The sequence below is a fragment of the Dermacentor andersoni genome, chromosome 3 (genome assembly GCF_023375885.2).
Source record: "Dermacentor andersoni chromosome 3, qqDerAnde1_hic_scaffold, whole genome shotgun sequence".
Lineage (NCBI taxonomy): Eukaryota > Metazoa > Arthropoda > Arachnida > Ixodida > Ixodidae > Dermacentor > Dermacentor andersoni.
The window spans coordinates 154,824,984-154,847,717 of record NC_092816.1 but is presented as its reverse complement, the minus strand read 5'-3'; the positions used below and the strand labels follow the sequence as shown (position 1 = coordinate 154,847,717).

The 22,734-nt window shown below is 44.7% G+C and overlaps 1 protein-coding gene across 1 annotated transcript in view; it reads left to right on the top strand.

The window, feature by feature from the left end:
- The window catches only part of dtn (transmembrane protein 132C dtn), a 68,696-nt gene that overhangs the window by 19,562 nt on the left and 26,400 nt on the right, over positions 1-22,734 (top strand). The window contains exons 6-10 of the mRNA XM_050172885.3: positions 13-238; positions 970-1,113; positions 10,122-10,324; positions 11,022-11,109; positions 16,003-16,254. Of these exons, the coding sequence (XP_050028842.1) occupies positions 13-238; positions 970-1,113; positions 10,122-10,324; positions 11,022-11,109; positions 16,003-16,254 (913 nt within the window). The remainder of the gene's footprint in view (positions 1-12; positions 239-969; positions 1,114-10,121; positions 10,325-11,021; positions 11,110-16,002; positions 16,255-22,734) is intronic.

The following is a 22,734-nucleotide window of genomic DNA, read 5'->3' as shown; positions in this document are numbered from 1 at the left end:
CTTGCTACACAGTGGGGAAGAAGTACTCAACTGGCTCTTCGAAGTGGAGGAAGGTCTGGGCCATGAAGATGGAGGTCAGGTGACCTGGCACCTGCGCTACCTAGACCTCCCCAACTTGGACAGCACAGCCACTGTGAGCAGCACTGCTAGTGTCAGCGAGGTTGACGACAGCATCAAGCTCACCTCCCGGCTGGACATCCACAAGGACGACGTCCAAGCCGTGCTTCTTGTCGCAAAGGTACTCGCACACTTTTGGCAAGTCAGGACAGTTCAGAGAGCGCCATTTGAATGCAGGCTCTGCTGCATGAGACTCATTGCAGTGGTGCTCGTAACTTCAGTAAAGCATCGAACACTCGTTTTAAGGCAAAGCTTTCTTTAGGTGCCCTACTGGGTTTGCCTGGTGGTTGTCAGGTGCATCTCGAGCGCAGCACACATAGTACAACGCACCCACATGTGTAAGTCTCACGTCTGGTGTCCATCGAGCACAGAGAGCATGGAAGCCTCTTGGGCACATTGCATTCAGCACATGTGAAAAGAACTCGAGCATCAGTGCATCAATCATGCCAAGCAACACGTTCACATGAAAGTGTTTACGGGCAGTCTTTTGTATAAAGTTGAGTGGTGGTGAAATGAGACCAGCACTGATATCTAGGCAGACTTCTTCAAAAGCAATGAACCAGAGAGCCGAAAGAGAACATCAGCACTGTTCAGCAAACAACATTGGGCACCTTCACCTTGTGGGTTTTCATAGGATTCCTTTCACTTCCCTTCACTCGATTGTATTCCTTTCTTATCTTCCACCGTTAACTGCTGGCTGATGCCAATAATAACTAGGGGCAGAATGTCACTCAAAGCACTGATGACATGAAAAAAAAAATATTATTGAAGGGGAATTGTTACATTCACATAGTTTCTGGGATAGAAGTGTTACATAATTTCTAAAACATGCATGCTGTGAATTGTTTGCAGTCAAACCAGCTGCTGAATACAGCAGTGCTGACCGGCAAACAGGTGTCACAGCCCATGAAGGTGTTCGTGGTGAGCCAGTCTGGTCTCCTGGGAGATGTCACCCTGCAATCCTCATGCCACTCAGCTGACGAGTCCGTTCTCAAGGCAAGTGGTTGCAACAATTGCCATGTTTTCCAGGCTATAGTCCTTACCCGCTGTGTAGCTCGCAGGCATGAGCTTTGACTGAAAATAGGCTTTTCAGCTTGTCTGCTACCAGCAGACACAGTATAGTACTTTATTTGGTGCCAGTATACTGTACATAGTGCTCTAGACTCCCATTAATTTGACCTCAGTTAATCCAACTCTTCACTTAATTTGAATGCATTAGAAAGTCCCAGCAAAAATCTATACATAGGTTATGGAAAGAAGACTCATTTAGCTTTCGTGTGAAAGTATGCTGCATCAGTTAATTCGACCGCCATCAGCGCCCTCTCAAGTGCGCAGGGACTACTAAAAGCAGACAGCACTACTGCTTCCCTAGGCGACAATGGTGACGGCACCAACCCTTCCTGCAATGACGATTACGACTTGTGCTATACCTTGGTCAATGTCTCCTTTAAAGATTTTGTCAGCGCTGATGACAGTGCTGCTGTCTGTGGGCCACTGATTAACGACAACATGCATAGTTTTAGTGCAGTTAGCATTCTTTGCCTGCTTCAGGCATTTTGAGCCTGTCTGTCTTGTCTGTTTGTCGCGCTTGTCCTTGTCTGTCTTCCTTGTGTCTGTGGTTTTTTTTGCGCTAAGCTACTACTTCAAATTTGTCTGTTTGTCGGTCTATCTGTTCATCCTCTTACGCCAACCCAGTGACCGAAGTTGTCAACCAGCTTGAGCCACGAAGTATCTGCGCAGGGTCATGATGCCGCCATAGTTGTTTCTTAGTCGTCATTCCTGCTTTGTCATCTAACTGTTGTCACACCTTCTACGCCAACCCAACGCCAATTTAAATATATTCGGCCACCTCTTGTCATGCCATTGTCATTGCCCCATCGTCGTCACTGTGCCGTTTTACTGTCATCACTTCAGTAACGTCATCCCATTGTCGTCATGCCATCAATGTCATACTGCCTTTGTCTTTCCATCTATGTCGATCCTTTTTCGTCATTCTGTCGTAATTATTCTGTCATCTTTCAATCATGATTATGCCACCGTGGTCATGCCATCGTCGTCATTCCGTCGTTGTCAGGCAGTCGCTCTCATGCAGTCAGGGTCGTGCAGTCATCGTCACTCCAGCTTCATTATCTGACTCTCGTCATACTGCCATCATTGGACCATCCTTGTCACACAGGCTTCCTGATGCAGTCGTAATAGCACCATTGTCGTCATACACTCGTTTTTATCCCATTGTCCTCTTACCGTTTTCCTGCCATCGTCGTCATGCCATTGTCATGATTGCATCGTCGTGCATTCCTTGTCGTACCATCATTGTGATGCCATTGTCGTGATGCAGTAACATCATTCCACTGTCATTCCATCATCGTCATACCACCTTCATTGATTAGTCAAGCTCTTTTCTTCTTCAGCATTCTATTGTATTGATGTCGTCATTCATTCGTGATTGCGGCGCCATTGTCATACCATTGTTGCGATTGCGTAGTCGTCAGAGAGTCACTATCATGGTCATACCGTCATCAACGTGTCACTGTGGTCATGCCATCATCGTCGTTCCAGCTTCATCATACCATTGTTGTCACTCCATTGTCGTCGTACAGTTGTCGTCATCTCATTGTCGTCGTGCCATTGTTGTCACAGCGCCGTTGTCATTCCATGGACGTCATTCCTTGCTCATTATTCCATCGTCGTCAGTGTGTCAACGTCAGAATCATCGTCATGCCGCAAAGCTCATAGGTGACCTTGGAAAGCTAGTGCAGTAGTAACACGAAAGGATAGCCGATTATGTCACATATAGCCGACACAACGGAACTCGCAGAATGACAACTGCAGATGTTAAATGAACTTGACTTCAGATATACGGTGTGTTACTACATTGGTCACATGCTAATTGCATTGCCATGGACAGTCGCTGCGAGATGAAGTTCTGCCGTAATTTTATTGCAATAGCAATTAGTATATGGACACTGGAGGCGTATTTCTGCTCTCGGCGTCACTGTGACGTTCAGTATGCAGTCCAAGGGCGATAACATTGTCGCTGTGTGCCATATGCTGTATGTGCGAGTGAAAGCGTGCGAAGGTGAGCTGACGATGGTGGCTCAACCTCACGCATACAAGGGAGGAAAGCAGTGAGGACGTGTGCCGTCTTCGGTCACATGCAAGGCACTAGGGGGAGAGGAGGAAGGGGGGCGGTGTTCTACTTCAGCAGCAACTGTGTATGGCGCAACCGTATAGGCCCTATCTTGAAAGTGATCTGCAGTGGGGACAGAGTGCAGAGTACCAATAGGTTCGTGTGCACTATGTTCTCGCCACTCAGTTTGCGTTGAACCGCTAGCCAGCATGAAGGTCACTTCGCTTGCTTTTGCTGCCGCGCTTCCTCCCACCAGCTGTTTGACGGCGAGTATCTGCAGTCATCAAGTGTGATGTGTTAATTCTTGCCTGTGTGCGTGTGACACTATGCTTAATTTAGTTAGTTTATATGGCCGATAAACCTACTGTCCTTACTTCGTATAGCTGTCTAGTAATTTGCTATCGCAATCGATGCTTCACCTTTCAGGTGAAACTACAACTTTTTTTTTTTTGTAATACTTTGTAATACTACATTTTACCAGTGCTGGCATATGGGGCACAGACTTGGAGACTCACAAGGAAGCTTGAGAACAGGACTTTAAGGAGTGCACAAAGAGCGATGGAATGAAGATTGCTAGGCATAACGTTAAGAGACAGAAAGAGAGCATTTTGGATCATATAGCAAACGGGTATAGCCGATATTCTAATTGACATTAAGAGAAAAAAATAGAGCTGGGCAGGTCATGTAATGCGCTGGTGAGATAACCGTTGGACCATTAGGGTTACAGAATGGGTACCAAGAGAAGGGAAACACAGTCGAGGACGGCAGAAGACAAGGTGGAGCGATGAAATGAGGAAATTTGCGGGCGCTAGTTGGAATCGGTTGACACAGGGCAGAGGTAATTGGAGATTGCCGGGAAAGGCCTTCGTCTTGCAGTGGACATAAAACAAGCTGATGATGATGACTGAAGTAGCCTGTCAATGATGAAAGACTACAGTCCAGCCCACTTATAACAGCCGCAGATATAACGAACACTCGCTTAGTACGAACGAGGGCGGTGCTACCGTCAAAATATATATTGGGGCAATGGCACATTGTCTCACATAGAACGAACTGTTGTGGCCTCAACACTCGGTTAGAGCGAACGCGAAGCTGTCGGGCCCCTGTAGTTGACCGAGCCGGCGGTGTTTGGTGCGGTTTCGCTGGACTGCGAACCCGCGGCAGGCGAATTTCGCGCACTTTGTGTTCCCCTGACACGACGCGAACACAGAGCGCACAAAGCGTCCCCCGGCGCTCCTTTGCGGGTAAAATAAAGTAAAAAAAGAAAAAGCGCTTCCGCTTTATGGCGGGTTTTATGGGCCCAGGCACCGAGGACGCCATAGACCACCCACCGGAAGGCCGGTCGCACGAGGACTTGTGGCAACGCGTCGTTGACACACAGCTGGCCGTACCTGACGTTACATGGGACGATTTCGTTTCTGCTGATGACGACGCCGACATTGCGGAGCCATGCACTAACGAAGCTATTGTGCGTGAAGTGCGAGCCCTTCCTGACTGCCCAGAGACCGACGAGGACGATGACGAGGATGCTGCTCTACCGCCAGTTGCTGTGAACGCTTCAACCGCGATCGGTTACATCGCGTCGCTTAAGGAACTCGTGTGCAGCAGAGGCCTTGGCGATGAACATATTACCGCGCTGGAAAAATTAGAAACGGCAGTGATGCGATCAGCTTTGAAGAAGCAGACATGCATCACGGACTTTTTTCAAAAACAAAGTGAACTTTCGTCTCGCTTGCTCTTTTTTCCCGTATTATAGGTGGTCCACTTAGTACGAACTTTGGATACAACGAACAAATGCCACGTGACGATCAAGTTCGTTATATGTGGGCTGGACTGTACTTCAAGCAATAAAAAGATATTTTAATTAATTCGACCTTTAGGATAATTCTACCAAATCTTTGGTTCCAAAAAGGTTGAATAAATGGCAGTCAACTATATTGAGCATATAGTATTTGGTGCCATCACAATTGTCCTTGTGTTTTGTGCATATAATAAGTTGCATATAAATGCACTGCACATTTTGCAACTAGGTTTTGTTCATGTGTTCACAAACCAAAGCCCTGGAAAGCAGCCACTTTAATCATCGCGAGCAACATTCACTTGCATATCAGAAGCTGCCACTATGAGCTGGAAATGTTGCTTGTTCACGATGACAATTATTGTGGAGCTGATTTTGCTGTGATATATATATTTTTTTTTTTATTATTTTTTTATTTCTTTTTTTATTTATTAATACTGTCAACCCTCATAGAGGGACATAACAGAGAGGACAATACAATTACATACATCAAATATGTACAATGCCAATGTACGTAAAGTAGCTCAACACATGTCAACTCACAGTGAATGAGATGTTCACTTGAATGATGTTCAGCACACTTCTGACATTTATCAAAGTACTTACAATGAACATCAAGCCGCACATATCACTTGGCATGTCAAAGCTCAATTGTAAACTCCCGTAAATACGCCTCAGCAGCATTTTCAAAGTTGGTGACATCTTTTAGGCTAACAATAGCGTTTGGCAATTGGTTCCACATTTCTATTGCAGCCGGGAAAAAAGAGTATCGAAATGTATCAGTGTTGGTACGGTACGGCTTTATGACGTAGTCGTGGTTAGTTCGCGGGTTTCTTTTGCCTGGAGCGTGTAGATATTTGAGCTTATCAATCTTAAGTTGACCCTGCATTATTTGATAAAGCATCTTCAGCCTATATTTCTTTCTACGTACTTCAAGAAGATCCAAGTTGCAACGTTGTAGCATAAGCGTGACAGATTCCTTCCTTCGGTACGTCGAACAAATGAAACGCGCCGCCGGTCTCTGTATCCTTTCCAATTTTCTCTTAAGCGTCACTTGATGGGGACTCCAAACAACGGCTGAATATTCTAGTATCGTCCTAATGAAGGTGGTGTATGCAATAAGTTTTATATTACGCGATGCATGTTCCAGTTTTTTTCTCAGAAACTATAACTTTTCATAGGAAGTCATGCAGACGTTATCTATATGTTGCTTACATGTCAAATTTCTTGATATTGTTACCCCTAGATACTTGAACTGGTGCGCATTCTCCAATAAATGTCCTCCAATGCTATAAAAAAAGGAATAGACAGTTTTCTTTTTGGTGATGTGTGTATATGTAGATTTGGGATAATTTATTTCCATTTTTCATTTCCTACACCAATCGTCTAAATTTTGCAAACATTACTGAATTTTAAGCTGGTCATCAAGTTTAGTAATTGTGGTGTAAATTAAGCAGTCGTCTGCGAAAAGCTTAACCTGAACACCCTCTTCTGCCACGCTACTAATGTCATTGATATAAAGGAGAAACAATAATGGTCCCAATACTGAGCCTTGGGGCACTCCTGAGAGTACAGCTAATGAATCTGATACATAACCATCCAGTTTAACTACCTGCGTACGGTTGGTTAAATATGCTTCAATCCATTTTATTATCAATTCATTTATTCCTGCATTACGTAATTTGAAGATTAATTGGACATGAGGTACTTTATCAAAAGCTTTCGCAAAATCCACGCAAACCACATCAACCTGTTGTCCTATATCTACTGCACCCGCAAAGTCATGAATTGTTTCTATTAACTGTGTAACAGTTGATAACCCGGTCCTAAAGCCATGTTGATGAGGATATAGTAAATTGTTCTGATCTAGAAACCTAAGTATGTGTTTTGCTATTATATGTTCGAAGACTTTGCAGGTAACTGAAGTAAGCGACACTGGACGGTAATTTGTTGCCTGTCTTCGGTTACCTCCTTTAAATACAGGTATCACGAATGTGGTGAGCCAGTCTTGCGGCAATGAGTGAGTTGTATAAGATTTTCGAAATATGACAGTTAGATAATGTGATATCCATTCTGCGTATCGCTTGAAGAATACTGCAGGTATATTATCGGGTCCGCTCGATTTTTTCGTATCTAATTTGAGTAGTTGCTGAAATATTCCTTGCTGGGTGATTTCAAGGGTTTCCATTGGAACAGTAGGGGGAATATGTAAGGCTTCCAAACTCACATTAGTTTCTGGGACGTTAAGTACAGATTGGAAAAAATGGTTAGCATTGTTTGCTATTTCATTCTTTTCTCTTATAATGTCGCTTCCATCATGAATTTCGTCAATCATTTCTTTCCTGTCGCTAAAATATCGCCAAAATTTTTGAGGTGAGGATCTAAGGAAATCACTGAGGTTTTTTTCAAAGAATGTTTGTTTAGATTTAGCCAAAGTACGTTTGAGTTCAGTTTTTAAATTGGCCAAGACCACTGGCGACTTGCTCCCTTTACGCCATCTCTTAATTTTTCTTTTAATATGAATTATATCTCGGGTGATCCAAGGACTTGTCTGCTTTGTTTTTTTAACCCCTGATGGAACATATTTGTCCATGCAATGACTTATAATACATTTGAATTCCTGCCATAATTTCTCTACTGTTTTTAGACCAGCGGTACTCTTGAAAGTATCAAATTGAATCTCCAAAAAATCAAGAATCGAAGTGTCATCAGCCCTAGCATAGTCCTTAATTTTTACTGGCACATAGCTCTTTATTTGCCTAGTTGCTCGGATAGGCACATCGAGACAGATCATCCTGTGATCTGATATACCATCTTCTACCCTCACATTGTAATCATTTAGTTTATTTGATAGGAACACCAAGTCTAGTATTGACCTTGACGTCGGCGTAATTCTGGTATCTTCAAGCACGATTTGTTTCAAATTGTACGCAAACATAATGTCCAGTATTTTTTCAGCACTTACTGATTCCACACCACTATACGAAAAATTTTTCCAATTTATATGTGGTAAGTTAAAATCTCCAGTCATTACCAACCTAGTGTTCCCATTTACATGAGAATATAAGAACTTGTTCAGGTTTTCGAGAAACTCAGGGGAGCTTGAGGGTGGCCGATATACAACTCCGATAAGGAAAACAGTACCTTTGGAAGTTATTTTACACCAGAGAGTTTCTGGTACTTCACAATCAATCAACGAAGCATTCAGAGAATTTTTAACTAATATACACACCCCACCTCCACGTGAGTCTCTGTCTTTTCTAAATATGTTGTAACCGGGAGGTACAGTGCAATCATTCGGTACATTTCATGCAACCATGTTTCAGTTATAGTGGTTATGTGAGGATCATGCAAAAGCAATAAATACTCAAGATGCGTAGTCTTATTTACTATACTGCACGCATTAAACGAGAGCAATCTTAGCTATTTTTTTGGTGTCTCAAATGAGCTGCATGAGCTATCAGATCCATTTGACTTAGTTGATACAACGCGCTCACTTCGCTTCATTTGATCAGTATCACGTTTGCTCGAGTGCAAGTAACGCTTGTCTCTGATGTCATCCCTTGCGTATAACTGATCGTTTATCCGAAGTTTATTGTGCACAAGAACTACTTTTGCACCTGCGTCCCTGTCCAAGGCAGCACTATCCCATAATTTCTTTCGGATCTGCACTGTTTCCTTCGCATAGTCATTGCTTATCCTGATTGAAGTTCCCTTTAGCTTTGTGCCGCTTTTGAGGACAGTATCCTTTTCCTTGTAGTCATAAAATTTCAAGATCACAGGCCTTGGTCTACCAAGGTCTATATAGCAGGATAAATATTTGCCGGCACACTGTGACCTCATTTTCTTGAAGTGTGCCTTTCATCTTAAAAAATAAAATCATGTGTAGTCTGTATACATAGATAGTCCACACCTTGCAAAATGTCAACTTTTAAAGTAGAATAGTTTGTGAACTACTTTTGCAAAAACATGATACTTCAACAAGGGAAGTGGAGTTAAGTTTCATTCTACTGCAGAGTATGAAATGTGCTTGCTTAAAGTTTAAGAAGGCAAATAAATGAATAATTATGACATGTATGCTTTTATTTAAGCCTTTCTTAGAACTATACACTTGAGAAGTGCATCATTCACAGCAGTAGCTCTCATGGGTCCGGTCAGCTCTCACCATTTCCATATGTCCATTCAAAGGCTGTTCCACAGGACTAGTTACTTTGCATAGCTTCGGAAGTTGCTTCAAGTATATGCGCAGAGGTTTTCCAAGTGTTTATTCATCACTCGTGACAGTCATAAAGCACTCACACTAGTGACAAGAAATTCCTAGTTCAAGAGCATTAGTTTTAACCCAGTACTGCGACTATTATTCCAAGGCTAGAACCCATGTTCAATATTGTAAGCAGTATCATCATATTAAACTGATCCAGAGGGCCTGCACGCAAATTGAAGGTAACGAGATGCGAAAGTGATTTTAACTGAAGGATATGTATGCATCAATCTTGTAAACAATGGGGATGTACTTCAGCGAACTCTAAGGACACATTAACTATAGCATTTGTACACTTCGCTCACAGCCAGTTCACAAAATTAATTGTATAAGTCATTGAAGCATTATCTCTGTGCCACCATTAACAGAGCAGGCAGTTTCCCTGTCTGGCTCTGCGCAGCACGTATAGTTACAATAGCAACAAAGTAAACATAGCGACACATCATTGCACTGAAGCACTTCATTGGTGGGCCTTCAGTATTTTTTTTTCTTCAAATGCTTGTTTGAACGAGGCACAATTGGATGATAGAGCTAGTGGTAATTGAATGACAAAGCCAGGATCAAACCCGCAACCTCGAGTTCTGCAGCACAATGCCATTGCCACTGGGATAACGCAGCGAGTGTTTTGCTTATCTTTAAGATGGATAATGAAGGCAGAAACGCCAATGCACTGCAGGTGAGATAGAGATGCTCAAGGTTGCGTGGTGCCTTACTATCGTCTAGTACTCGACCAGCTATTTAACCAAAATAACGTGGGGAGGTTTGCATGTGTTCCTAACAAGTACCAATTATGTGGCCTGGCCTTATCCATGCAGGTCTCACCGTCATGCACGTCAGTGTACCTGGACGGCTCAGAAGTGCGGGGCTCACAGAATGCAACTGTGCTAGTCAAGTACGGAACATACACGGGCCAGGCTGCCTTTCTAGTGTGGATGCCCGAGCTTCCCCTGGACCTGCGGCTCTCAGACACAAAGCTGAGCCAGATTCGAGCTTGGCGCACTCCGCACAGGCACAAGAGGTAAGGCCTGGCCCCGGTGCACTGACCTCCACACCACAGCCTCTATCATGGTGTTAACAGCGCAAAATTTAGACGAGAGACGAGACGAGAAGACGACACCATCGTCTTGTCTCTTGTCTACATTTTGTGCTGTTAACACCAGGATGGAAAACCAACAAGCCCAAGCTGCTATTCTAGAGCCTCTATCAGCTCTTCGTGTTCTCTCACTTGTCACACACGCTGTGCCGTCTAGTGGCGTTTTGGTTATTTTTCCTAGTTGCCTCAGGTGTTAATTCAACACACGATGCCCAGGCTAAGTGGTGCTTTTCATTTTGTAGTTACAGCTTTTACTGATAGACAGTTTGCATCCTTGATGTTCTTTGTTCCTCACCCATCATCGCACACCCATCACTTCCACAGGATAGTATTATAAGCGGTGGCCCTTCATGTCAGTAGCATTAAGCAAATGAGCCATGTGTATGGGTTATTTAGGATGTAAATACAAAAGCAATATTTTGTAATTTGACAGGTTACTTTTGTTTCATTGTAAACTGATAGCACATCTTTTCTTCATCTTTTTGTGCTCCTCACGATGTTAACAATAATACATAGATCCACTTTGCCTACGGATTCATACAGTTTCGTTTGTCAAGTTCAACTGCTGTGGTTATTACAGTGCAGCAAGTATAAAATTCTGGAACTCTCTGTGCCTTGCCAGGTGCCGGAACCCACTCCTCCAAGGGACCGTGGACTGCCGTAACAATTGGCTGCGCAACAAGCGACGCATCCTTGAGAAGTGGGATGATGTACGTAGACTATCATTTGTTGAATGTGTTTCTTAAGCCAGAATGTTTGTTGGGGCCTGTTAGTACACACTGCACCATCTCTCTGTGCCTGAATGGAGAGGACTAATGCCAGACTTTAATGTTTAGTGCACTGCACGTAAGAAGCAAGTAGAAGAAGCCAGTAACTTTTCTCCGTCACCAACTATGCCATCGCGCTGCCTGCGCACCCTTTTCCCCCATGCTGCGCCCATGTATTACCAGTGGGGAGCGCGTGCTCGCGCACTCATGCCAGCACTCCGCACCTATCACACCACACGAGCGATCCTCAGCCTCTTCTTCGCAGCTCTCCATCGTACACCCTCTTCCTCCGTGTTGCGCTTGCATGTTATCAGCAGCGAGCAGCACTATGGAAGTAGTGTGCAACAGAAGAAACAAATGTTACTTTGCGCCACCTTTCACGTGCCTTGCATGTCCAGAGTCACCCAAACTGAGACGCACTGCTTCCCCTGTGCTTGCGTGCAAGCTTGAATCAGCCGGTGCAGGCTGTGTAAACGCATGGCTTCAGTTGGGAATGGCACTGCCAGTCCCCGCATGAGTGTGTCTGACCCGAGAACAAAAAGTTTTTTCGATATGTGAGCTGGAAAAGGGCAACCGGCAGAAATGGGAAATCACGACTTACTGCGTTCAACATTGTCAACTGCACTGAATAACAAGGAAGCCATACTGGACAACTTCGAGAAGAGCTTCTCAGCCAAACAGAAGTGCAACCGTGATTCAAATTATCCTGAAGTGGAGAGTGGGCTTCCTGAGTGGCTGTAAAACTCCAGAAGTGTGAACCTCCTCGTGAATGGGCTTGCACTGACCGCAAAAGCCGAAGCTTTCGCCCTCTAAGTGGGCAAGCAAGATTTTAAATGCAGCAATGGCTGGCTTGAATGCTTCAAGCGACAGCATGGTGTTTCCTCAAAATCAATGGTTGGCGAAAGTGCAGCCGTGGACCATGACATCTTGGAGGGATGGCGCAAGCATTGGCTAATCTCCCTACGTCAGTAATGTGAAGAGAAAGGCATTTGCAACATACCTGAGGCTGCATTCTTCTACAAATCATTGGCGAAGCACACATACATTACAGTAGGATCCTCATTGAGAGGCAAAGAATGCAAGAAGTGTGTTAAGGCTCATTCACACTGGTGGCTGACAGTGGTCGCGCAACCAAGTTGGTTGCAAATGGACACTTTTCCCCAAAAGCAACCATTTTGGGCCAGTCACGCAACCGCATTCACAAAACCGCAGAACCAACAGGACATCTGTATACGCTGCCGTTTATTTTATAGGCAATGGCATTGTAAGCAGACGTGAATGGCATATCGCGAGACATTTTGGTGCAGTGACTCGCCGGTCATACTTGCTGGTGCAGGCATCAGTCGGCTTGAGTTACTTTTTCATTTGAGGACAAGCTTACTTTGTTGATAATGGGGAAGGCAAAGCTGTGATGCTTCTGCAATGCACTGATGCCTAAAGACTTCATATGTAAAGACAATAAATATGCTTGGATGACTGTTAGCTGTTTTTCAGGACTACAGTCAACAACTGATAATTTGGGCTCTGTAGGGAACGTCAATAAGTCCAAACTATCGAATGTCCAAAAAAATGAATGTATCCTAAAAAAAAAAAACATTATTTTATTTATGTTTTAAGGCCCCTGTGCAAAGAAGCAGTGATCGATTCATTACTGTGTGCACCTCCGCTTAAGTGCAACCAAGTCCACCTGTATTTATGCCAGTTTTGTGTTGTCTCTGTACGCCGATGCAAGGATTGCAAAGGCTCGAGTCAGATCCACATGTGAAGGCTCCAAAACACACGCCACATCATCATCACCAGAGTTAAAGCCGCTGTTCGACTATGGGAGAACTTGCTCAATTCTTCCATCATCATTCAGTTCGGCACATGATGACACCACTCTGTCAACACCTGCAAAGTGTTCAGATGTAACGGCAGCAGGAATCGGCACACCACAGCTTAGCAGGTCATCAATGATGTCCGCATTTGAGCTCGTTATGGTAGGCGGCAGTTCAGACTCTTAAGTTGCGGAGTCCGGCTCAGTCGGACTGCAACTCAACACTCATTTGGAGTCAGACTACGAGGACACCGTTAGTGCCATTTGAAGCGGACTGTCGATAACTTCACAAGAAAGACTTCCTGGAGCCAGCAGAGTGCTGTTTGGAATGCATACTAAACAAACAAACAAGCACAGAATGGCAGGACGCTGTCGGGAGGGCAAATTCAGCAAACAACAGTGGGCGACGCACAGTGGTGCCAGAATGTATGGGATGGTCACGATGTTGATGCGACCTCACAGTCGAACAAAGCCTCCAAGATTGGCATTTGCAGTTAAATCTCTGAGGCGCAGTGCTGCGACCAAGGCAAGGCCTCACACGTTTAGCGTGTAATCTCTGAGACCGTACTTGCCAGAGGAGATAATGGCAGCAAAGTCGGTGTATGCTACAGCCACGGACAGAGTCTAGATAATTAAATGTAGAGCTGGCAGCTGTTCGAAATATTAGTCGTCTTTACACATTAAGTAAATAGGGCCATTGGCAATGCCACGAAGCTGTTCGAATTACCGAGCACGTCCGGATTATCGGTGTCCAATTTATCGGTTGGTGACTGTATGTCCACCTCCTGAATCAAGGCAAAGCATCGCTGTGCACTTTTCGTTGTTGACAACGGTCCCCAGCCATGAGAAGATTGACAATCTCAAAGCGATCACTTTGGATTTTCTGTCAGCGAGCGTAACCACAATATTGCAGCCTATGGATCAGGGCATTATTGAGACCTCGTGAAAGCTATGCCGCAAGTCTTTTATAACACACGCTCATTGCATGTGATGCCAACAAAGGCTACAACATCGACCTGCTTGCTGCCATATGAAAGAGCTGAGAGCTGCAAGGATCACAAACTTCGTCTTGCGCATGCAGGTATTTGCCAACCATGCTTAGGCGAGCCAGATGATGATCACCTGGTTTGCAATGATCTCCAGAAATCAGTGTGCAGAACTGTTGGTGAAGAGGCAGAAGGCAACTCCAACTCATTCGCGTTGGCTGATGCTGATGTTCCCGTCGTTGCCGCAGCTACAGATACCGAAAGAATAGACTTCATTCTTGGTGACCCTGATGAGGACAAGTAGGCAATGGACAAACAGCCTTGTGATACAGAGCCTCCGTTTGCTGCAAATCGTTGTTGACTGCACGAGCGGCAACCACGACCTCATGCAGTTCCTGAACAGATTGGAGCAGGCATTCCTCACACACGGCAGATGCAGCCAACCAACTTCTTTGCACCTCAATAAAGATTGCCTTCATTGAATACCTCACATTTATACCATTGTCACACGGCCTTTTTCGATCATGGTCGAGCCCAATCTAGATTTATATTCTTGACTGTGATTGGCTCCGATTCACAGTCAAGAATTTTCAAAGTTTAAAATAATGAATAATTTGCCCAATGCTTCCTTTGGCTTCGTTATGTATTGGCTTCATATTGTAACACACAGTTGAAAGAACATACTTCATTCAGTTTACGTTGGGTGAAGTTGGGCCCGACAAACAAACAGCTAAGTGAGAGTCTGACTTGCAACTACAATGTACACTGTCTTTTTATAAGTATTCCACACGCCTTCTTCTCGTGTCCTGCGCTGATGGCACATTACTGTGACAGCATGGTCCTTGCGAGCATGAGTTCCATGCATCACTGTTGCTCTTTTTCACGCGTATTCGTAAACGACTGGGAGGGCACAGCAAATGGCTGGCATGCCCAATTTGAAGGCAGCTTGTGTCAATAGGCTCGTGTCTAACAAAAATCATGCCCACCTGTTCCCCATCTTCCCATTCATTGTCTCCTGTTTGTTGGTCATTGTACTTTCATGTCTGTTTCAGCATTTTTCTTGGCCATTCAAGTTACGAGGAAGCTTTAGCTTATGCTAAATTCTGATGCTGAATGTTCACTTACTTGTGAAATGCAGAAATGCTTTTCTGAGATGCCAACTGGCCCAAACTGCTACACAGGAGTTATGTCATGATTACTTGGCAGAGTGGTAGTGCAAAGCAAAAAAAAGAACAACACAACTGGACGACAGGAGAAACAAGGACCTTGTTTGTGATGTCGTCCAGTTGTATTGCTTTGTGCTACCGCTCTTCCCAGTAACCATAACCACTGGACCGATCTTAATGAAATTTCTTGCATTTTAGAGAGAACTCTAAATTCTAGTGACTCTTCCAAAATAGAATTTTAATTATGAGCTTCCTTTTTTTTTTGATCGCTGAAAATTGGCAAGATTAAAAAAGATAGAAGCACAACACTTACAAATCCGTAACTTTGCACCAAAAATATATATTGCAGTTCTGTGAACTGCACCCCTTGGAATATCATAAGTGGACAAATTTGATATCATAACTTTTATCTTGCATGGTGTTACACAGTTTACAAGAGTTTCACGAAAGACCTACTTGCATATTAGTAGTGTATTTGAGAACCATGTATAATACATCAATTTTGTCTGCCTTAGATGTACTATTAGGTACAATTTGCAGAATCTCGATATCATTTTTTATTGCTAAGCCACAGAGTTCTATACTTGAGTTCTGTTGTCTGGGCATTTGCAATTTTCAACAATCATTATTAAATACCGATGGCTTACATAAAAGAACCACTTAAAACAGTCACAAAATTTTATCTTTTTCTTCTAAATGCAACACACCTCATGAAATTTTTCTGGAGGTTGCCAAGAAAAATGATTTCTCCTTTGCCATCTATTTAGTTAGGAGCCCCCATGCTAAGGCTTCCTCTTAACCATAATTTTCTCAAGTCTTGCAAGAAGCAGCGGTAGTGTTGAAGCCTTTTATTTCCCCCCACATGCAGGGCGATGGGCCATCGTCGGGTGGTTCCCCGGGGTCCTGTCGCCTGCGGTTTCAGCAGGCGCGGGTGGAGGTGCTCACGCGCTTCCAGAGTGTGGACCACAACTCCGGCAGGGAGGCCTACCTGCTAGGGCGTCGGACCCAGGTGGCCGTCACCAGGCTCGTGGCACCTTTCCTCCGCGTGGCCGACGCGCACCTTGCCTTGCTGAGGGGCACGACCGTCCGAGGGCTGCGTGCAGGGCGCACCGAGGTCCAGGTGACTGCACCGAGTTCCATTCATCACTTGCACTGTGGGGCTCTGAGGATGGGCGCAGTGTTGCAAGTCGTGTGCATCATTTGCACAAATGTAACGGTACCTTTATTTTGAGTGTGTGTTATCACCACCTTGAGAATGTGCATAGTGTTGTAACCAGAGCCACAGCTTCACATTAAGCTTGTACAAGGCACTAAATCGTGTATTTCAAGGGTCTATGATATGGTCAAACATAAATTGGAGTTTTGTGTCTCAATAAAAAGTGCAGGAGCCTGTTCACCTAATCAAAAAGGTTAAGGGCTCTGCAGGCTCTAATAATCTGGACTTAGCGACTCAAACTATAAGTTGAGGCTCCTGCCACTGGCAGCATCCACCATGTTGATATGCAGCATGTGATGTAATGAGTCACGGCACACTGGGGCATCATCTGCAATGCATAGACCGTTCGGCTGCTCCAAGCTGCTGGCACAGCACGTAATCACTCATTATACTTCAATATTGTTGCCGAACCTTCCCAGCAGCTGCTTAATGTAACTGCTGTTGTGCCATTACCACCAGCCCGGATTCCGAATCTGCAAGATGCAAAATTATCCTTCGAGCGCCCAAATTCTCCCTTGAAAAGTCAAGATGCTGAGCCGTCAGGCAGCGGTGTCCTGCGGGAGAAGCATCGGTGAGCAACTTGTTTGAACGTGTCGCCAAGTGCCAGACAGCCCGGCGCCGTAGACATCCACTAGGTGACCTCCGGCCCTTGCCTGGAGGTCACCGCGCCCGCCACAATTGAACCAGGTGGCCAGCACGGTCGCTGGTTGGACCTCTCGGACGACCGTCGAGTGCTCGCTTTGTATTGGGCCGTTTGGGTGACAATGGTTTTGGGGGCTTATAAGCGGAGGCGCGCCGCCTGAAAAACCGGATCCGCCGACCCACCGGGAGCCAGTGCCGCTCTCGACTGGAGCGAGATGTGTCACGCGTTTTCGCCGGACGTTGCCGTGCGGGAACAGTCGCGTTTGCTGCGAGCTCTCGGCCCCAGTGCCGATCCCTTCATGTCCTGTATAATGACCTGTATATAGTGTATAAAGTCCCTTTTGTTATTCAGACGCTCATGGTAAAGGTTCAGGAACTGCTCTCTTTCAAGGCAACTTGTGAAAAGATGGCCGATACGGTGACCGGCATACAAGCCTCTATCGCTTTCCTTTCTGAAAAGTATGATTCTATGCTCTCCACTGTGACTACTTATCAAACCGAAGTGTCTCAGCTACGGGCTCAAGTGGAGTCACTTTCCGGTACAGTCGCCCGTCAGGCTGAAATCCTAGACCAAACAACGATGCAATTAAACGAACTTGATCAATATGGCAGACGTTGCAATTTCGAAATCCATGGCCTCCCTTTGAAGCCTGGTGAGGACTTGAAGTCCTTCATGTGCGACTTAGCTGGACAACTGCGCCTAAGTAACTTCCAGGAAGATGAAATTTGCAGGATACACCGTTTACCGACCGGGAGTAAATCTAGCTCTAGCCCTCCTATCCTTGTGCAAGTACAGAACGCTTCAGTGAAAGAAAAATGGTTTCGTGCTCGGAAGTGTCTCTCGGATCTTGCTCGGCCGGAAAGGTTTCCTCGTCTGTTCTTCAACGAAAACTTGACGCGGTTGAACCGGGAGCTTTTCCGGTTGGCCCGCTCCAAAGGAAAGGAAAATGGATATAAGTTCGTGTGGACGAGGAACGGAAAGGTTCTAGCAAGAAAATCTGAGGGAGCACCTTTCATTCGAGTTGAGAAATTCTCGGATTTGGATAGGATTGCCTAGACATGGCTGGTATAGAGAGTATGAAATGCACTGATTTTGCGGATCTAAATATTTTTTTTTCTGATGCCTCCACCAGCAGTTTCAAAGTTGCTCATGTGAACATTCGCAGCCTTCGGAAACACTGGAATCAGTTTTATGCCATCATTTCATCATCTCGCCTAACGTTCGATGCTTTTGTACTTACTGAAATTAATATTCCTGCCGAGAGCATTCCACAGTATTCATTGCCGGGTTTCCAGGGCTTCTCGTACACGCGTCCAAGCAGAAAAGGAGGAGGCATTGCAGTTTTTATAAGTAACAAATGGGCAGCTTCACAGTTAACGTTTTCCTTTTCCCAAGCTGAAGTGATATCGCTGCGCTTGAGCACACCTGTTTTTTCGGTGATTCTGTTATCGGTGTACCGACCTCCTAGTTCTAATGCGCGGCTTTTCTTATCCGAACTCGATTCCACATTGTCAACCTTATCGCTCGAGGAACACGTGTGTATCACAGGTGATATCAATATTGACCTTTTGCGTCCTACTGTAGGCTTGGTCGCAGATTACCTCGATAGCCTTTCCAAATGGGGCTTGGAATGCGTCATTCATGAAGCGACTCGTGAGGAATTTCTGGCTGGTAGGCTCACTGTGTCCTGCATTGATCACGTTATCGTTCGTGCTCAAAATCTAGCCATAAAATCCGCAATTGTAGAAATTAAGATTGCTGACCACTATTTCGTTTGCGCCTCAATGAGTTATCCTGATACTGCGACAGCGCCCACAGATTCTAAAAAACTAATTTCAGTGCTTGATCCGAAAATATTTGATAATCTGGTGGCTCAATATGACTGGCAATCTTTTTTAGCAATAGAGTCTCCTGCTACCATATATGATAAACTCGTGGAAGTGTTCAAAAACTTAAAAGATAGTGCTACCCGAACAATACATATCAAACAACGTAACGTAGATAACAAGTGGATGTCGCCTGTCATACTCGCAGCAATAAAAGAAAAAGACTTACTGTGGGCCCAATGCAAGCGTGCCCCGAATTGTGCAGACTTACGGGCCAAATTTAAGCTCCTCAGAAACAAAGTTACTGCCATGATCCGCTCCGCAAAGCGAATACATTTTCGAGACAAATTTAAAGCCGCTAGTTACAGCAGTAAGAAAACATGGTCGTTAATTAACAGCTTTAGAGGCACTAATACGCGAGCTGATATAATGAATTATTTTCCTTCCAATTTATCCAGTGGCAGACAGAATATTTCTGATGAGTTTAATAATCACTTTTCTCGTGTAATGAGAAACGCAAACCTGCAGGTAGATTCTTGTACTTTGCGTCACAGCATTAGAGAATCTGCATATCTGCCTTCAATTTCTCAGGAAGAGCTAAGATCGATTATATTCAATTTAAAATGTAATAAATCTCCTGGAATTGATGGCATTTCCATTAATGAGTTGCGCAGAACATATGAATACATCCACGAAGTTTTGCTAACCCTACTTAATCGCATAATTTCAAGTGGTGAAATTCCTGTAAAACTGAAAACTGCGAAGGTTATACCTCTTTATAAAAGCGGTGCACGTAATAAAATTGAAAACTATCGCCCCATTTCAATTCTGCCTTCTATCGCTCAAATACTTGAAAAACACTTATTGTTAACAATGACAAGCTTTCTGGACGCCCACAACATTTTATCGCCTAGTCAGTATGGTTTCCGACCCGGCAAAAGCACTCAGACCCTTCTGGAAGATTTATCCGATCAGTTGAATATAGCTTTCGATAATAACAAAGTTGCTTGTGCGCTCCTTCTTGATTGTAGCAAGGCTTTTGACAGTGTTCATCATGGTCTGCTGTTGAATAAGCTTTTCTTGTTAGGATTTCGGGGTGCTTTCTGGTCGTTGTTAGCAAATTTCCTTCGGGGTAGGCGTCAGGTCGTCTCAGTTGGGGAAGTTCATAGTGCATTCTCCATTATTAATGCTGGAGTTCCACAGGGATCTATACTCAGCCCATTATTATTTAATATCTTTGTAAATGACCTGTCTAGCGTGATACCCGTTTCTCTTTATCAATACGCCGATGATACGATGATCGTAACTACCGCCCACAGCTACTATGATGCGATTGCCTCTTTACAGTCTGCTGCCACAAAAACTATGGATTGGTTTCAAAACAACCTAATTACTATAAATGTATCTAAGACGCAATTAATCTGCTTCCATAATCCTTTAAGGAGGGTAGCCCTTGACTATCCTCTTGTTTTACATTCTTCAGATTGTTTAGCTTGTTCTTGTAGACCTTTAAAGTACTCACCTGTTGTAAAATATCTTGGTTTATATCTTGATAGCGACCTTTCTTGGAACAGTCACCTTGCTTACGTTTGTAAAAAGCTTCGCGCCGTATCCTGTCTACTGTACAATATAAGATACTACATGCCCTTATCAGTAAGGAAAACTATAACACATGCTTTAGGCTACAGTCTACTCCGGTATGGAATAACAATTTACGGGCACTGTGCTGTCCGCTGGCACAACAGAATAAATGCGATACTTCGCTCCCTCTTAAAAAACATATCTTATGATCTGAACCTGACTGCTGACACAGACCGTTTCAAAGTACTTTCGATGCCGAATTTCAATGATCTTTTAATGCAAACGGTTGTTTTGAAACACTTCTGGTGCAGTCAATTCCTTGTTCCATACACAGCTTCCCGATGCTTAAGGCCCAGGGACCCCTTTTGGAGGCCACGTTGTTCCACAAGGTACGGCACTAGAGCTCGGGCCCATTATGTGCCCACCTATTTCAATAAATTACCGCACAGCACATTTTTTGCCAAAACGAAATATAAGTTAAAGAGACTGCTAAGGCGTGTCTGTTCGTAAAGGCGTACTTGTTCCATTTATTTACCGTTACTGCTTGTGTTTTGTGCATATGGTTGTGCCATTCCTTTGCACCATGACGGTCAGTCTGGTATATGGTTATGCGTCATCTCACGGTAATTTTTGTTCACACGCATTGCTGTACTTCTGTGTTTCATCATGCTCAATGAAATTTCTTTTCATAGACACTGTATAAATTCCAATAACCTTTTTTGGTGTTCTATACTTGAGTTCGCTGCTTATAACTGGTATATCAATGTACCGTGTATGGTTTTGCTGCCTGCCAGGCACTGCCGCTCAAGCCTTCAAAGGCTTTGGCAGGCCTGCATGAATGTACTGATTTGATTATTGGCAATAAAAGTATTATTATTATTATTATTATTCATCGACGCCTGGCTCGGAGTCTTCGCTACCAACGCTCTGTCACGAAACGGGTGACGAGCGCTACGGGACCACAAAGTCGTAATAGTGGTGCAGCGGTGCAAAGTCGTAACAGTGGATGGCAGCTACGGGATTGACCGGCATCAGCTACCTCGGCGCGGTGAGTGCCTGAAGTTTACCTCAAACACCAGACTTTCTCTGACACAGGTTATAGTAGCTCAGGGAAGGATTTGGTGTTGCATTGTGTTAACCTTGTGTGTTTCAAGCCTAGTTAGAGTGTTTTGAAAACCAGGGGATGCTGAGGGGGTAAACAGGGCAGTGTGTGAAATACTTGCATATGTCTTACTAGTAGCATTATAGTAGCGTACGGCAGGTATATTCAAGAAGGGCAAACAGCAGGAGGACAGTGTGAACGATGGAGAAGTACAAGGTCAAGGAACTTCTCCAAATTTGTGAGGAGTTGGGCATTGAGTTGGGCTCAACTAAAAGAAAGAATGCGATCCTTGAGGTCATGAGGACTGGGGACGTAACGGCTGAGGAAGCCGCAGAGGCCTGGGCGGATATCAATGAACGTCGGGAAAGGTAGGAAAGGAAAGAAAAGGAACGTCGCGAAGAGGAAAAGAGGGAGAAGGAACGTTGCGAGGAGGAAAGGAAAGAAAAGGAACGTCGCGAGGAGGAAAAGAAGGAGAGGGAACGTTGCAAGGAGGAAAGGAAAGAAAAGGAACGTCGCGAGGAGGAAAAGAGGGAGAAGGAACGTTGCGAAGAGGAAAGGAAAGAAAAGGAACGTCGCAAGGAGGAAAAGGAGGAAAGGAGAGAACGTCGTGAGCACGAGCTTAAAATGAAAGAGTTGGAGACCCGAAATAGCTCGCCGGCGCCTAGTCTAACTTCTAACGTTCCAAGAATACGCGATCAACTTCCACCCTTTGTCGTCGGAGAGGATATGGCCAAATACCTCGTGAAATTTGAGCACGTGTGCGAACGGAATAGCATTGAGCGATCCCTCTGGGCACAGAATCTGTTAGCCTTGCTTCCTGGGGAGGCATCAGACGTAATAACTTGCTTATCGAAAGAGGCGTTTGAAAGCTACAGTGATGTGAAGGAAGCGCTACTGCGGAAGTACAAATTGTCGCCCGAAGCTTTCCGGCAGAGGTTCCGGTATGCAAAAAAGGGCAAGGAGTCGAATGTTGACTTCGCGTTTCGTCTAAAAGCCGACCTGGTGGAATGGCTGAAGGGCGAAGAGGTTTACGACGACCGCGACAAAATCGTCGAATGCATCGCGTTGGAGCAGTTCTACCGTTGCATTGATGAGGATGTCAGGCTCTGGCTGCAAGATAGGCTAAAGGAGGTTAAGCTAAACAAGGCAGCAGAGTTAGCGGAAGAGTATTACACCCGCCGCAGCTTGCACAGCAAGGCAGTGCGCGTAGAAAAAGCAGATAGGAGAGATGG